Source organism: Bufo gargarizans, chromosome 1 (assembly GCF_014858855.1).
Source record: "Bufo gargarizans isolate SCDJY-AF-19 chromosome 1, ASM1485885v1, whole genome shotgun sequence".
Classification (NCBI taxonomy): Eukaryota; Metazoa; Chordata; class Amphibia; order Anura; family Bufonidae; genus Bufo; species Bufo gargarizans.
Genome location: NC_058080.1, coordinates 144,094,710 through 144,112,962, shown reverse-complemented (window position 1 = coordinate 144,112,962; position 18,253 = coordinate 144,094,710). Strand labels below are relative to the sequence as shown.

The window sequence follows — 18,253 nt, the reverse complement described above, 5'->3', positions numbered from 1 at the left end:
TGTTAGGTAGTGTGATAGGAATTACTGTGCTGTGATAGGGATTAGTGTCTAGCAGCTTGAAAAATGTTGCAAAAGGGATTCACACCTGTATTGCGTGCACAATACGTGCATATTACATTGCCGATTTTCGCAATCAAGAAAATAATGACTGGAGATCCCGAATTCTAGAATTTTGAAATTTATTGCGATGATTAGGCCAAAAATTTGCTAAATTTCGCGAAAATGAATATTGCCTATGCTGCTCATCACTATTGTTCAACCTTGAATGGTTATAGCTGTTCATTCTATTGCCACAGGGAGATCAGGAATTACCTTTCCACTGAAATCCATTTTTTTATTTATTGCGGGTAAGCTGCATTTTGAATACTGACAGCAAAGAATCATGAAATGCAAAACAAAAATGTTCTCCCTGTACTACATACGTGTATTTCAGAAACTGTATGTACTTTTTAGGTTATAGACCTATCAAAAACTTCCCATAGCCATGTTTCCCATACCTGTTAATATCATACACCTGAAGTCAAAACACTAGATGAGTTAAAAGTAAATACAGACTGTTACATATAGCCTAAATATGTATATATATGGTTACTATTAGACATATTCTACCTAGCTGATTGGGCTTCTGCCTTGTGAGCCAACACAATCTACCTTTTTTATAGGGCCGGGACAACAGTTGTTGTGGATAGCACCAAATCCTCATCCTTGGTCTTAGTGAAATCTGTAAGTACTGATTAATTCAAGCCAATTACTTATATCTATTATATCTATCTATCTATCTATCTATCTATCTATCTATCTATCTATCTATCTCAGGAACAGAGCAGCACTTCCCCAATAAATAGAAAAAAGATGGTTGTGAAAAAGGTTGCCTTTATTCACTCATGTCACAGCTTTTTTCAGTCATCTACTTGGGGAGTGCTGTGGATATTTATTTTCTATCTATGGATCTATCTATCCAGGGGCGCACCACTAAGGAGGCAAGGTGAGGCGGTTGCCTCGAGCAGCGCCATCTGGGGGGGGGGGGGGGGCAGCAGCCCTGCGCAACTGATCCTTTACATAGTGACAACGCATAGAGTACTGATTAGTACAGTACTCTATGCGCTGTGTTAGGGAAGAAGATCAGATTAGGACCTTTCCCTCACTGTGCTACTGAGGAGCATTAGTTCTGGATTTATTAATTACTCAACGATCAACAGTGACAACAGCGCAGGACTCGTACTCGCTGTTTCACTGTGTAAGACCAGCTCAGGACATGCCAGTGCCGCTCTATCTAGCTAACTATCTATCTATCTAATCTATATTGTTTCATATTTGCTCCACTGATTGTATATATATTATTTAGGTAGACCTATGTATTTTCCTCAGGGTAAATGCCTGATCGTGGTGCATCTCACCCAGGATAGGCCGTCAACTTATAAGCCAACAAACTGCATGTTGTTAAATCGCCTTCCTACTGTGCCATCTCTGCTTGAGAAAAGAGAAGGTTCTCCACTTCTTCCTTTTCAAAGTAAGTTTTTCTGACCTCATATAAACTACTACACCAAGGCAATGCAACCCTGGAAGCAAGAGAAAGAGATTTTAAAAAGTTGCTCAAGAAACATATTGTGAATTGACAGGATCACTACAATAAAATTGAAATTCTCCACCACTGTGTTATGTTCTAATACTCTAACAACATACAGTGGATATAAAAAGTCTACACACATCCGTGGATGCCCTGATAAATAATAAACAGTGCTCTTGACCGTGTTATCAGCACCATATGATATGGTTATCTATGTGTAACCTGCACATGCAGATATTAATATATATACAGTACAAATATTCAGATGCCAAACAAGGTAAAACAAGATGCCTGGAACCGCTGCCGCGGTATATTGAAATTTAATCTGCATGTGCGGGTTACACATAGATAGCCATATCATATGGTGCTGATAACACGGTCAAGAGCACTGTTTATTATTTATCAGGGCATCCACGGATGTGGCACCTGGTCGCTCTCTGTATGACTGATTTGTTATTTTATGTACTTAGGCTAGGCCACTCGCTATTTATGGGCATCCCATATGGTTTAGCCCAGAGAGACGCTATAGGGTCAGCCTAGGGAATATCAGGAGGTTCCTGAATACGGGATCGCCCCTATCGGGGTGGCCATTCCGTTTTTAGGCAGGGATCACAAGGTAGAGGGTCAATTCCAGGGACAGACCCAAGACCACATGATACTACCTTGCCTAAATGTTACATCATCCAACTACTAACGTGGAATACAAGCAATGCCATTGAGTATATGCAAGACATACCCTTGATGTGTTGCACTATTTTTTCTTTTTCTTTATTTTCATTTTTATGTTTTGTTTGTCTGTGGGAGTTTGTTATTTTATATGTGATTAAGATTAAAGGTTATGTTTTAGAACAGGAGGTACCCTGTGATTCAAGTAAAAATGTGCCATGCTGATAGACTCACACCCAAAAATAGTGCTGTAATAAAATAAAAAAGTGCTTCAACAAAGTATTAGTTTAAGGGTGTGCACACTTATGCAACCATATTATTGTAGGTTTATATTTTTTCTTTCCTCTACCTAAAAGATTTCAGTTTGTTTTTCAATTGAGTTGTACAGTTTATAGATCACATTAAACATTGTCTCATATTTTTACATCACAGAAACCTGACATTTTAACAGGGATGTGTAGACTTTTTATATCCACTGTATATAGCTTTTCCTGGAGTCATCCTTTTGGGCCAAGGGTATCATATATACACAAATCATATACTGTACACTGTAGTATGTATTTCACTAGTCCAAAATCAGTCATCCTGCTAAAAAAAATGTGTTGTGTAATGTTTAATTACATTTGCACTAAATGTTTAACTTCTATTGTAAGCTATTATTATCTCGTACAAATGATGATTATGTGAATTATGTCGATGCTCCTAATAGCTGTGTTAACATACAATTGTATGTTCTAAATTTTTTTTTATTTTTTTTTTATCAGGGTCTATTTTGCCAAGGACATCCTATTCAGCCTCCTTCAAAGCTCATTCTGTTGAGATGGATAGGAGACCTCGGCCAAAGGCAATACACTTATTTTAATTCTGTAATTCTCACAGATCCAAAGTAACATATTTATCTTATGACGGTTGTACTTAAAGAGGTTGCCCGCTTTAGAAATCCCATTTTCATAAACCTTATTGTGGAATTCTGAGTTAATATGGGGAGCAGTGGGAATCTTTGGGTGTCCTCTGTTTAAGATCCTGTGGTGGCAATATAGGAAAACGGAACACTTACTGCCAGAGTTCCCCTCAGATTACAGCTGATTGCTGGAGATCCAGCAATGGCAGATAATGTTAATGCTCATGAGTCCACCATGAGTTATCCTGGAATATGAAGTTAGTCAGAGAGGTGTTTAAATGCTTTCAATTTAATCATGCAAATCAAGTAAGAGGAGAGTTAAGTGTAAACCTATTTGAAAATTTATGATTGAGCAGTAAAGGTCTGGGAGGAAAAGTAGGATGTCCAAAAGTTAAAAGTTTACTGTGAACAAAAGATTTGGGGATCATAAAATGGCAGCTATAGACAAATTGGAACAGGATTTGGGAGAGATAAATCTCTCTCAGTGGGACCATATTTTGATAAGTTACAATATAATCAAAAAGTTAATTTATTTCAGTAATTCAATTCAAAAAGTGAAACTCATATATTCTATAGATTCATTACACGCAGAGTGATCTATTTGAAGCGGTTATTTCCTTTAAAGGGACACTGACAGGCCCAAAAAGCATATTTAGGTATATATATGACAGTACAGGTCATATAAAGTGTATTAGAATCATCTAAGTATCCCCCCTGTCCACCTTATAAATACAGTAAAAAGAAGTTTTATAACCTGCTTTCATCGTGTTCAATCTGCCCAAGGGGCGGTGTTTCCTCTCCACTTGCGCCCAGCCAGCCTCGCCACAACTGCCGTTTGAAGCACCGCCCAGCTAATCAATATTTACTTCGCTGGGCGGCTACTCTGAAGCGCTGCTGTGCTCGGCGCATGCGCATTAAGCAGAGGCTGCATCAGCCTCTGGGAATCAGACTGTGCGCAGGCGCGATGCGATCCCGGCCAGTGAGGGTGCCGGGCGCATGCGCTGAAGATGGCCGGGGACACTAGTAGCCGCCCAGCAAAGTGAATATTGATTAGCTGGGCGGCGCTTCAAATGGCAGTTGTGGCGAGGCTGGCTGGGCGCAAGTGGAGATGAAACGCCGCCCCTTGGGCAGATTGAACACGATGAAAGCAGGTTATAAAACTTCTTTTTACTGTATTTATAAGGTGGACAGGGGGGATACTTAGATGATTCTAATACACTTTATATGACCTGTACTGTCATATATATACCTAAATATGCTTTTTGGGCCTGTCAGTGTCCCTTTAATGTTGATGATTATGGCGTACAGCTAATGAAAACCTAAGTCAGGATCTCAGAATATTAGAATATTATATACGACCAATTAAAAGTATATTTTTAATAAAGAAATGTTGGCCTACTGAAAATGTACAGTATATGCACTCAATACTTGGCCAGGACTTATTTTGCATCAATTACTGTATCAGTGTGGCGTGGCATGGAGGCGATCAGCCGTTGGCACTGCTGAGGTGTTATGGAGGCCCAAGTTGCTTTGATAGCGGTCTTCAACACGTCTGCTTTGTTGGACTGGTGTCTCATCTTCTTCTTCACAATACCCCGTAGATTCTCTATGGGGTTTATATCAGGCGAGTTTGCTGGTCAATCAAGCATATTGATACCGTAGTTATTAAACCAGGTATTGGTACTTTTGGCAGTGTGGTCAGGTGACAAGTCCTGCTGCAAAATGAAATCAGCATTTTCATAAAGATTGTTAGCAGAGGGAAGCATGAAGTGCTCTAAAAATTCCTGGTAGATTGCTGTGCTGACTTTGGACTCAATATAACATAGTGGACCAAAACCAGCAGATGACATGACTCTCCTAACCATCACTGACTATGGAAACTTCACACTGGACCTCAAGCAATGTGGATTTTGTGCTTCTCCACTCTTCCTCCAGACTCTGGGACTTTGATTTCCAAATGAAATGCTAAATTTACTTTAATCTGAAAGCAGGACCTTGGTCCACTGATCAGCCGTTCAGTCCCTTTTCTCCTTAGCCCAGGTAAGACGCTTCTGACGTTGTCTCTGAGTCATGAGTGGCTTGATACAAGGTGTGAGACAGTTTTACTCCATGTGTAACGCCCCATAGGTGCATTAGCACTTCTGCACCCCGCAACTATCTCCTATGGCAGAGCCAGCAAAACGTGTACTCATATTTCTAATGTTATGTAACTGTTCAAGTGTAATATGCCTGGTTCCCCAGTAGATGGCGGCATTAATGGCAGAGCTACCTTGCCTAGAATGGAGCCTTCTTTCTATTCTATTCTCTCCCTCTAGGGAGGAGTTTAGCTAGTCAGGAGTGAGTTCAGAATACCCCTGCTTGGGGAAGGAAGCAGGAGCCCGTCCCTGCTGGACGAGCCCTGTTTGGACCAGCTAGAGCACCTTCAGCTCTGCTGGATCCAGAGGCCAAAGCCTTAAGCCTCAGAAGCCAGGAGTAAAGAGTTCCCTAGACAGATCTAGAGACAGACCGACTACCAAGCTAAGTACAGCAGAAAGGAGAGGAAAAGATTCCTATTTAATCCTGTTAGCACAAGAGAGCCAAAGAGCAACAGACGTAGCAACGAGGAGTTTGCCAGCCACAGTTCAGTAAAAGCCAAAGCCTGCTGGTAACCAAGACAAAGTTGGTCACAAGGTCTGGATAAAATTTATTTCATCACCCCCTTCATCAACTATCCCTTTTTGTGCATCATCAGCAACGCCTGGGGTTCCAGTGTATCTAGGTAGGAGCACCGTGACACGTGCAACACACCTTAGGGGACATTTGGGCTGCCCTACACCACTCTGGCATTCCTACACCTGGGTACCAACACCATTTCTTAAAAGGGACTCTGTCCCGTTGTTACTTCATTGCAACTGGCGTCACAAAACATTTACAGTATCTCATCTTAAAGGGACCCCTTGCGGACCACTGGTGTTGCACATGTCCTGGATACATCTGTGTGTGATGGTTCTTAAAGCACTGAATCGAGCTGCAGTCCACTCCTTGTGAATCTCCCCGAAATTCTTGAATGGCCTTTTCTAGACAATCCTTTCAAGGGTATGGTTATCCCTGTTGCTTGTGCACCTTTTTCTACCACATTTTTCCTTCCATGCAACTTTCCATTAATATGCTTGGATACAGCACTCTGTGAACAGCCAGCTTCTTTAGCAATGACCTTTTAGGCTTACCCTCCTTGCTGAGTTGTCTTCTGTACAACTATCAAGTCAGCCGTCTTCCCCATCATTGTGTAGCCTACTGAACCAGACTAAGGGACTAGTCAAAGGCTTAGGAAACCTTTGCAGGTGTTTTCTGTTGATTAGCTGATTGGAGTGTGATACCATGAGTCAACAATATTGAACTTTTTCACAATATTCAAATTTTCTGAGACACTGTCTTTTGAGATTTCATTAGCTATAAGCCATAATCATCAACATTATATGAAACAAATCGCAAAAGCATTGGATTTCTTTGGATGACGAATTTTTGTGAAATTTGCCGTGAAATCGATTAGTTTAGAATCGATTTGCTAATTTCTATAATATATTTATTGGCACACGTTTGCACAGACCTGATTACACAGGCCAAGGCAAAGTGAATGTGGGAGGAACAATTGATACCGCAGTCTTTCCTCCCTCATACTGTTTTATTCATTATTGGCAGCACATCCCTGATCACACAGGGAGAAGTCCTGCCGATAACCGGACGTCTTTCACCTTGGTGAAATATGCCCATCAGTCGACATACAAGAGTTTGCTTGTTTATTGTCTGATTGGCTGCTTGATTATACGGGCCTACATATGTTCCGATGAACGTCCATTCCTGATAATTACTGAAATGGCCCCAAAATTGTAAACCCCTCTTCCATATTGTTTCTGGGTTTGCTCTTATATGTTTGCTCAAAGCTCTATATATAATTTTGACCACAGGCAGAACCCCTGCCTAGTCCCCCTTTCAATTTTTGGTGTAATAGTTTCATAGACGCAGTTACGTAATTGAATACACAGTCATGTTATATAGCATTCAGGATGATATACAAATGTAAATTACCTTGCGGGTAAAAGAAAAATGGTGTAACATTTATATAAGAGCAGTTTTCATTTATGACGTGTATGTGCCCTTGATATAAAGAACATAAATCACAGAATAGTATTTGTGCGCTAGCGTTAATATGATCATCTCATCGCTTGCAGAACCATCCTGTGCAGCAATTAGAGAGTTACAGTAGTCACAGTAAAACGATTCAATGATAGATGACTTCATGAAATGGACTTTAACTGGCAGTGCGTCTGTCTTGAGCCTGCGTATCGCTGTCACGGTGCTAGCTGCAACAGCCCGAAGCAGCCTATTCCTCCTGTGACAAATGACATTCATTTACTCTTGCTTAATGTTTTGCAGACCGCAGGACCATCTACCTTCTCATTAAGAGACAGGAGCGTTCATTGTGATTTAGACGGTGCAGGTAATAAATCTATGGGGATGGCACAACGTTATACTGGTGATTACCTCTGTTACTTGATATGTCAGCGCTGACGTGTTCTGTGACTACACTAACATCATGGAATTTAGAATGAGTCACGAGGATGTGCGTCTTATAATTTTATGTATCCACTCAAGGAAGTGGAGGAACACACACAAACGTAACACGCCGTTGTCTGCTCATGGCAGAAATTCTTAAGGTCAGTTTAGTCCAAGATACATCACATTCTGTAGGTTAAATCACGGAAAAATAGTATATTTCAAAAACAATTATAAAAGCAATGTGATATAAAATGACTTTATAGACTTCGATATTTTACAATGGATCAGGTTATAAATTCAAGTTCCTTTGTGAAGAAAAATGAGGGACTTGTTTAAAAAAAATTATATGGTCTGTCCATTTTTTTATTTATTTTTTTACATTCTGCTGCCTTCGCTTCAGCCATTGGGACCTGTGGAGAAATCCATACTCACCTGGTTGTTCAGTTCTGACTCCCTGTCTCCCGGCTATCATCACTGGACCTTAGGTCCCTATCTATCAACTTTCTGCACGGATGGGGTAACATGCACAGTGGCAGGCAATGACTGGCCTCAGCAGTGACATGTCCCCAAGTGGAACATCACTGCTGTGTCATGTACCATTTGGGGACACGTCGCCGCTGAAGCCAGTCATTGGCTGCAGTAGCACATGTGACCCCCCCACTGTGAAAGAAGTTAACAGATGGGGCCAGAAGTCTACTGAAGACAGTCCAGAAGTCAGAAAGCCGTAATGGAGTCATGGGGACCAGGTGACTATGGATTTCTTCACAGACCCTGCTAGTGGACGCATGGAGCGAAGGCCACGGAACGCTTCCCTGGCATTTCGGTCCGTGCCTCCGCACCGCAAAAATATAAAACACGCTCTGTTATTTTGTGGACCCATTGAAGTTGAGCATCGGGCACACAGACGGTGCCCGTGCATTGGGGACTGAAATTTGCATGAGCCTAAAATTCTTTTTCTTGGGAATGCTGCAAACTTTTTCACAGGTATCAACTCTACCAGGAATTATGTCTGGTATAAAAAAGGTTGTTCCTGCTGACTAGTGCTGTTTAAATATGTTCTTGTCAAAACTTATCGTTTAGTGAAAGAAAAAAAAACCTGAATAAATAGCATATACCCTGATCAGTATGCACTATATCAGTACTGCCTAACCAGTGGCTCAGCGGTTCTTTACTAATACTGACTTAGAGGTTGTCCTAGCTGGACATTTAAGGGAATATCTATAGGATATGCCATAAATTTCCAATAGGGGTGGGTCTCACTCCTATCTCAAGAATGGGGCCCCGTCATGAAAGGAAAGGAAGCTGGTCATGCATGGCCTCCTCTACTTTCAATGGGACTTCTGAAAACAGCCAAGTTGGCGCTTAGATCGTTTCAAAAGTCCTCGAGCAGCAGTAAATGGAGGAATAGGCATCCTCGTTTTTCACGATGGGACCCCGTTCTTAAGAACTACAGCTAAAACAATGTCAGGGACCTCCATACTATGTCTTCTTTATTGTCTTCTTCTATCAAAGATTACATAAAATTGCCCATTGCACATAGAAAACATTGGCTTACATGTGAGTCATGGCTGATGAGTTAAATAACCTGGAGCATTGATCTTCTAAGTCTTGTTTATTCCACTGATACATGTGGTCGTCAACGAGGGCACGACCCTTTCTTCAGCCTAATTCATTAGCTAAAGCATTGACAGGATGTGTGTGCTCGGAGAGGGAAACAGTCCCATACCTGTCTTCATTTTTGTTTTGTTAGACGTGAAGAGTAATTTTACTTCATATAATAATTTGTTATTGTGTTTCAAGTGTTTAGGAAAAAAGAGACTCGGTAAACACAGTTTTAAAGAAACATTTTAATGTATTTCTCATAAATACTCAGCAGGCAGTGTACAGAGACCATTTCCACCAAAAACATAATTTCTTAGCATTTTATGTTGTTGTTTTTCATGGGTCTAGCTGTTCCCTGTCGTAGTAAAGGTGGATACGAGCTGCCATTGGTGCTCTGGGCCCAAAAAGCTCTTTAGCTCCAATACAAGATCTGTAGCAGGCCCCCCAGTATATTGTATAATGTATGGTGCTATTTTTCATCCTAAAGCACTGGTATACAGATGTGACAAGACTGCATTCATATCTGCAGATTTTTCTGTAAAATTTTAAAAAGCTAAAGAAGCAAAAATAGCAGCTCTGGTTCCATCTAATGTTCAGAAATGAATGCGTCTAACGGACCCCATTGACTGTAAGGTCTAGTTCACACTTCAATGTTTTGGTCAGCGACTTCCATAAGTGATTGTGAGCCAAAACACAGAACAGGGAAATCCTTTCATTATACCTTATCTCCTTGTAGGCTCCATTTTTGGTTTTGGCTCACAATAACTGATGGAAATAACTGATCAAATCTGGTGGAAATAACTGATCAAATAACTGATGACCCATACTCATCAAGATCACATTTACCAAAGTGCTTATAAAGAATATATCTTAGTTTATGCCTTAAAGGAGTTTCTGGGGTCCATCCTTCTCCCTCTAAACCTAAAAAAAAACGCATCTGTCTGATGTCCTGCCGCAGCTCTGCTCTTACCCCCTTCCGTTATCGTAGGACCAGGAAGCTGCTTGGCCCCTTGACCACCGTGGCAATCACCTTTCCCATCGGCCACTGCAGCTTGAACAGTACTTCACAGCATTGATGTACTATACCACTCAAAATGCTGTAATCTCTGGGGCCTGGGACTGGCCAAAGCGGTCACGGGACCAAGCCGGTCCCTGGTCCTTCAGGGACCGGATGCAGCTGAGAAAGGGCCAGTGGCGGGACCGCATACAGGTGTGTTTTTTATGTTTAGGAGGACAGGGGAGGACCAAGGGCTGTCAGCAACAAGGCAGAACAACTCTTTTCCTTTGTCAATGACAATTTGTGTACTAAATATCTCTGTATCTATATATCAGTTAAATCAGGAATGCTCAAACTGTGGCCCTCCAGCTGTTGTAAAACTACAACTCCCACAATGCCCTTCTGTAGGATGATAGCTGTAGGCTGTCAGGGAATTATGGGAGTTGTCGTTTTGCAACAGCTGGAGGGCCGCAGGTTGAGCATGCCTGAGTTAAATGGATTGCAAAGTATGGTTGCCTGAGCTCTATGGTAAATGATTAGGACTTGTGTCTTCTCTCGACCAATAGGCCAAAGTAGACTATGTAGCTCAACTACAGTAAGGACAATGTGGATAATTATGTCATTTATCATGAAGAATCATCTACATTACTCAGTAGTAAGTGGTCGGTATAGAAATGAAGCCTTCTGGCAGGAGTTACCAGTGGGGCCTTTCAGCTGGAACACACAGAAAGATCTAATAAGTTTGACCAATTGTTTTTAATCTGATCCAGACCCAAAATAATGTTAGCTGCTATTAGATCATCCTTAACAACACCCATTAAATCTTTTGAGTGGCTCAGGAACAATTCTTGGACCTTGCCACATTCTGGCAATAGATGATTCTTGTGATTTTAACCTAAAAACGATAAATGATCGGAATAATCTGAACACTAGAACAGGTTAGTATCCTGTTTAATGAACTCATTAATTTTAAAGCAAACCTGTCATAATGAAAATGCAGGAAGCGTGGTATAGAGCACAAGGAACTGAGCAGATTGATATGCAGATTTGCCAGAAAAGTTCCAGCATGACTTGTCATTTATTCATCTCAATCCTTAAATCTTTGTATGCTAAGCAGTCATATTGGCAGTCCTATGTAGTGACTGACAGCCTTAGGGCTCATTCACAGGACCGTGGTTTAGTTCCGCATCCGAGCCGCATGTTTTGCGGCTCGGGTGTGGACCCATTCACTTCACACTCCGTGTGCTGTCCGCATCCGTTGCTTCGCAAAAATTATAAGTCATGTCTGTCATTGCTATAAAGGGCCGTCCGTTCCGTTCCGCAAATTGCAGAAGGCACACGGGCGGCATCCGTGTTTTGCGGATCCGCAATTTCCGGATCACAAAACACGGCACGGTCATGTGAATAAGCCCTCAAAGAGACAGGACCGCCCACTGGACACCTAATCTCAGAGATATAAATGTATAAATTACAAGTGCAATCTGCTCAGCTCCTCCTGTTCTATAACCTGCTGCAATTTCATGGTGACGGTTTGCTTTAAAGATAGATGTAATCTGCATTTCTGATGAAAGTGAATGTCCCATGTAGCAATGTGCCTCCCAATGAATTGTCATTTACAGCCTGTCAGCCAAATACAGCCTAAGAGGAGTGGCGCTAGATGACCGACTTAGAAACAAAAAACGTTTGCGTTACTTGCCAAAACCTGACAGAGTAATGCAAAAGTTTGTTTTTTTAAAGTTGGTCATCTGATGCTTTTGGTCTCAGGGTAGCTCAAGCCAAGAGGAAAGGTAAGTAAGGACACATTAGGGACACAGTAGAGAATAATAGAGAACAATTCTAGTGAATTTTTTAATCAATTAAATATGCTTGTAGTTTGCTTTATGCAAATTAAAATGATTAATTGGCAAATAGATTCACATGCCTGTGGCTGGCAGATCTACTTTGTGGACTGGTTGCAGAATTGGGTTGATTTATTATTTCACTTCTGCCTAATTAATTACACATTAACAAGCAGGCTCAGACTGGCCCACAGGGGTACAGGTGAATCCCCAGGTGGGCCCCTGAGCAAGGTGGGCCCTTAGTCTCCCACCCCCTGCACAAGTGGCACATAACACAGTAGACGTACTGCACTATATACATATATTCAATGTACAGCACCTCCACCAGCCTGTGTTCATAGAAAAAAATTGATCGATTATTAAAGAAACTCCCCAGTGTATTATTATAGACACGATCAGAGCTGAGATGACTTCTAGATATAGAGGAAAGCTACCAGCATCGTCTTCTCCCCAGGACCTACCTTCTCAAAGTTGACCCCCATATTCAGTCATCTGGTAGCATCTTGCTGCTGTGTGAGCAGGTAATACTTGCATGTAGCTTTACAGTGGGCCCCCAGAATAAATTTTACTGGTGGGCCCTAGGCATCCCAGTCCGACACTGTTAACAAGCATAGAAAAATGTAAAACATACAGCCCCAGATTTACTAATCCTACAGGTGGCGTAAACCAGGCTGTCTAGACCTGCACCAGATTTTATCACAGAGGCTCAGGCTGGATGATAAATGTGGTGCAGGAAGTCACTTTTCTCTGACGCTAGACCATCTATGGGTTGACTTACCTAAAAATGGCAAATCTTAGGCGATGATTTTAATAGATAATGATTTTAATAGAAATGAGCGACTTGATTCTAAAATTCAAAAATTCAAGCTGAATTTTTCAAAAAGTTCTGATTCTAATGAACTCAAATTTTGTGATTCAGTTTAGGTCCCATTCACACAAACGTATTTTTCTGTCCGCATCCGTTTCGCTATTTTTCAGATGCGGACCCAAAAGGGCAGAAAAAGAGGTGGAGAGCACACCCTGAGCATGTGCAAACAGGAGATTATACATTTCCATATACAATCAGTGACAAAAAAAAATAAGGCACCAACTACTAAGGAGTAGTTGGAATAAAATGAAACTTTCTATGTGTAATGTAATGATTATATATGTAAGTGATTACAATATTAGAGCAAAATGACTTTTATTGGGAAAACTGTTCAATTGAAAGGAGGCTCTATTCCCCTGTTGGACCACCTCTAGCCTGGATACCATATGAGATACAGTTGGGCATGGAGGCATGCAGGTTCTGTATGGTATCCTGAGGCAAATTTTCCCAGAGATGTTGTCTTTGGGCCTGTAGATCCTGCACACTTGTCGGTTGCTGAAGTGGACATCACAGCTGGTCCCAAATAAATGCTCAATTGTGATAAATTTGGTGAATGGGTAGGCCAAGAAAGTGTTGTAATCTGGTGGAGACATTCCTGGGAAACCCTTGTTGTGTGTGGGTGAGAACCAGCTGAATAATGCCAGTTAGAAGCCCTGCCATGAGAGGCAACACATGTGGCCACAGGATGTCCTGCACATATCGCTGAGCTGTTAGTGTCCCTCCTATCACTACTAGTGGTGACCGACTGTTGTATGTGATGGCTCTCCAGATCATCACACCAGCAGTGTGTTACTCCACAGCAAAGGCAGGAATGAAGAGCTCACCACCAGGCCTCCATACTTGAACCCAACCATCGTTGGATCCCAAACAAAACCTTGATTTTTCTCTAAAGATCATATGGTTCTATGGTTCTAGTCTGTAGCAGTCCAGGTTTCTTGTTCTCAACACACCGAAAGTGACATTAGCTGGCTGTCAATGGATATGTAATGGACGCCCTGACACCAAATTTCCTTCTGCTAAGTGTCTGGAAATGGTCCAAGCAAAGACAGGAGTGTGTAGATGGATCAATTGATCCTGTCTACTAGTGGTCTGTTGCAGTTTGTGAATGCCCTCACATAACAACTGCTCCCAACACCTCCTAATAGCTAGGTCAGAACGGCCTAGATGGTGGGCAGTTCATCAAAAGGACCATCCTGGTTCTCTTAGCCTAATATTGTACCTCTGTCAAAGTATGTCAACTGGGCAAATTGTCAGAGAGGAATGCCTAGCAGTCAACATTTCTCCCCAAGAGAGAGCCTTTTTATAGGGCAGTGGGGGAAGCACTTTACCCTATTGTGGCAAGACCCAATGTCTAATCAGACCACACCTGTAATCACTTGCATATCTGCCGGCCGAGTTGTTTGGCAATCCAACATCTGGGTGCTTTATTTATTTTTTGTCAATGAGTGTATGTAACATTTGGCTGCTGATTTTTATATGTTAATACCTGAAAGCCACCATAATTTCCAGTATGTATAGTTGCAAGAAAAAGTATGTGAACCCTTTGTAATGATATGGATTTCTGTTGGTCATAAAATGTGATCTGATCTTCATCTAAGTCACAACAATAGACAATCACAGTCTGCTTAAACTAATAACACACAAAGAATTAAATGTTACCATGTTTTTATTGAACATACCATGTAAACATTCACAGTGCAGGTGGAAAAAGTATGTGAACCCCTAGCCTAATGACATCTCCAAGAGCTAATTGGAGTGAGGTGTCAGCCAACTGGAGTCCAATCAATGAGATGAGATTGGAGTTGTTTGTTACAGCTGCCCTGCCCTATAAATCACACACACCAGTTCTGGGTTTGCTTTTCACAAGAAGCATTTCATGATGTGAATGATGCCTCGCTCAAAAGAGCTCTCAGAAGACCTACGATTAAGAATTGTTGACTTGCATAAAGCTGGAAAGGGTTATAAAAGTATCTCCAAAAGCCTTGCTGTTCATCAGCCCACGGTAAGACAAATTGTCTATAAATGGAGAAAGTTCAGCACTGCTGCTACTCTCCCTAGGAGTGGCCGTCCTGTAAAAATGACTGCAAGAGCACAGCGCAGACTGCTCAATGAGGTGAAGAAGAATCCTAGAGTGTCAGCTAAAGACTTACAAAAGTCTCTGGCATATGCTAACATCCCTGTTAGCGAATCTACGATACGTAAAACACTAAACAAGAATGGATTTCATGGGAGGATACCACAGAGGAAGCCACTGCTGTACAAAAAAAAACATTGCTGCACGTTTACAGTTTGCACAAGAGCACCTGGATGTTCCACAGCAGTACTGACAAAATATTCTGTGGACAGGTGAAACCAAAGTGGAGTTGTTTGGAAGAAACACACAACACTGTGTGTGGAGAAAAAGAGGCACAGCACACCAACATCAAAACCTCATCCCAACTGTGAAGTATGGTGATGGGGGCATCATGGTTTGGGGCTGATTTGCTGTGTCAGGGCCTGGACGGATTGCTATCATCGAAGGAAAAATGAATTCCCAAGTTTATCAAGACATTTTGCAGGAGAACTTAAGGCCATCTGTCCACCAGCTGAAGCTCAACAGAAGATGGATGTTGCAACAGGACAACGACCCATAGCATAGAAGTAAATCAACAACAGAATGGCTTAAACAGAAGAAAATACGCCTTCTGGAGTGGCCCAGTCAGAGTCCTGACCTCAACCCGATTGAGATGCTGTAGGATGACCTCAAGAAAACGTTTCACACCAGACATCCCAAGAATATTGCTGAATTGAAACAGTTCTGTAAAGAGGAATAGTCAAGAATTACTCCTGACCGTTGTGCACGTCTGATCTGCAACTACAGGAAACGTTTGGTTAAAGTTATTGCTGCCAAAGGAGGTTCAACCAGTTATTAAATCCAAGGGTTCACATACTTTTTCCACCTGCACTGTGAATGTTTACATGGTGTGTTCAATAAAAACATGGTAACATTTAATTATTTGTGTGTTATTAGTTTAAGAGAGACTGTGATTGTCTATTGTTGTGACTTAGATGAAGATCAGATAACATTTTATGACCAATTTGTGCAGAAATCCATAATTCCAAAGGGTTCACATACTTTTTCTTGCAACTGTAGATTGTACCTGTATGGACTAGTCCACCCCTAGAGGAGTCTAATGTTAGATGAGGAAGAAAGAGGAGCTACATGTGCTTACTCCTCAGAAGACTAGGCATGAGTTCCAGAGGATCACTGTCTCTGTGAGATATTTGCATCAAGAAAGCCATCTACTATACAGTACTAATAGTCCTGGTCCCATATTTTATTACTGTACCCCCTAGCCTGGAATTTAAAGACAAGTTTGCAAGAACCTTGGATACTGCAGAGAAAGAATGATAAAGGGAAGGAGTACCACAACCCCCCATCCTTGCTTACATCCATACAACGCTATCAGAAAAGATTTGCACTGTGCATTATTTTGAACAGTTTTGATACTGTTGGGTGTACTACATAGAGACTTGTCTATTCTCTACAACTGGCCTGGTTACTGACTCCAACACCATTTGTCGGCCATAGCACCTACATCTGCTGCCTAGCACCTTTACTAGATCCATAAAACCAAGGGCAGCCCAACTACAGTACCATCAGGTAGTAGCCCCAATATCAGTGCCCTAAGGGAAGAAAGGGTGTGCCCTCCTGTCACTGCCAGGCCCTAGGAAGCATTGATGTGAGGATTGCCATTGCGATTTATGTAAATAACTGTTGCAGCCAGAGGCACTACCCTACCCATCCTCCACTCTATTCCTACCGGTCTGTGGCAACACACATACAATCCTGCACTAGGGGTAGCACAGTGGCTCAGTGGTATTTCTGCAGGTACCTGGATTTCCTACCTGCTTTAAAAACATACTGATAGGCTAATCAACCTTTATGTGTGTACATATGGGCTCATGCACACCACCTGGATCGACCCGGAAAACAGGGTCATGTGTCAGCTGCATCTCCCCTGACCCAAAGTGACTATATCATAGTAATGTAAAATACAGTCAGTTTGTATCTAAGCGCTGTGATATTGCGGTGTACTCACATGATAGATCGGGGGAGCCGCGGTTGGTCTGGGAGATGCAGCTGACACACAGCGCATGTTTCCCAGGCCGATCACAGTCATCTGCATAAGCCCTAATTGTTGGATACAGCTAGCAGAACAATTACCGATCAATTACTAACCACTCATTAACTTTACCTTGATTAAGTGCCAAATCAGTGACAACTTTTTAGGAGTTTTAAAAAAAAATGTACAGTTTGTTACGTGACTTGGATTTTACATTGTAGAAACATTAAAACTGTTTTCTGTTGGCTCAGACAAGAGGCTTGGTGACAAAGGAGGATGCCACCAGCACGACGTAAGATATATTTTCACTTCAATTAAAAGCGAGATATTTATGGAATTGTATAAAAAAAAAAATTCTATCTTTTTAAAGCTGGCCCTAGATAAATCTGTGTTTATGTGTGTCCAGTATATGTGTTGGCACTATTCCACATGGTGCTATACAGTACTTGGGAGGTAAAAGGAACTGATCAGATGGCACTCTGCATGGTTCTAAATGTTATTGGGTGTTGGAAATGTTTGCTTAGGGCTTGTTCACATTTCCGTGTCAGTCTGACGTTCATGGAAAATCTGTCGGTGTTTCATCTGTGAAGATATCCATGAAGAATCCATGTTTGGAACAGAACCAAAGTTAACAAGAACCCCCAATCAGGGTTGGCAACCTAAACTTTTATTTTTTCTGGGCAATTTATCCAAAAATCACAGACAGCCAACATTTTTTACGGGCAATTTGGAAAACTATATTGAACTATTAAGATTATAAGTAATACATGGTTATAGGTTAGATACTAATACTGAACACAATACCGGCATTTACTATGAGCTCTAAAATGCTGAGAACTGCAAAGTGACCTGCTCAAGTACCATCAGACACAAAAAAATCACAGACACTGGAAAAAAAAGTCCCCTGTTTTACGGACTGTCCAGGAATTTCTGAACGGTTGGCAACCATGCACCCAATACAATGAAAAAAGGGGCACAGATGCTAATTCACTTTAAGTGCGGGTCGTTCTCAGTTCTTAATACCTTTTTTTTAGCATCTTATGCCTAGAACTGGCTGCATACAACTGATTACTGGAAACTGCACAGCCCTGTCATAATGGATGTGTTATGCTGAAGGGGTGAAGCCCTCTGACTCTACCTCAGCCAGCAGCACATTGGCCTCTTTGACCTAG

The 18,253-nt window shown here is 41.6% G+C and overlaps 1 protein-coding gene across 1 annotated transcript in view; it reads left to right on the top strand.

Annotated features, from left to right (window-relative positions):
• LOC122925332 overlaps positions 1 to 18,253 on the top strand; it is a 135,653-nt gene that overhangs the window by 84,687 nt on the left and 32,713 nt on the right. The window contains exons 10-14 of the mRNA XM_044276721.1: positions 663 to 723; positions 1,369 to 1,510; positions 2,998 to 3,077; positions 7,548 to 7,611; positions 17,333 to 17,373. Of these exons, the coding sequence (XP_044132656.1) occupies positions 663 to 723; positions 1,369 to 1,510; positions 2,998 to 3,077; positions 7,548 to 7,611; positions 17,333 to 17,373 (388 nt within the window). The remainder of the gene's footprint in view (positions 1 to 662; positions 724 to 1,368; positions 1,511 to 2,997; positions 3,078 to 7,547; positions 7,612 to 17,332; positions 17,374 to 18,253) is intronic.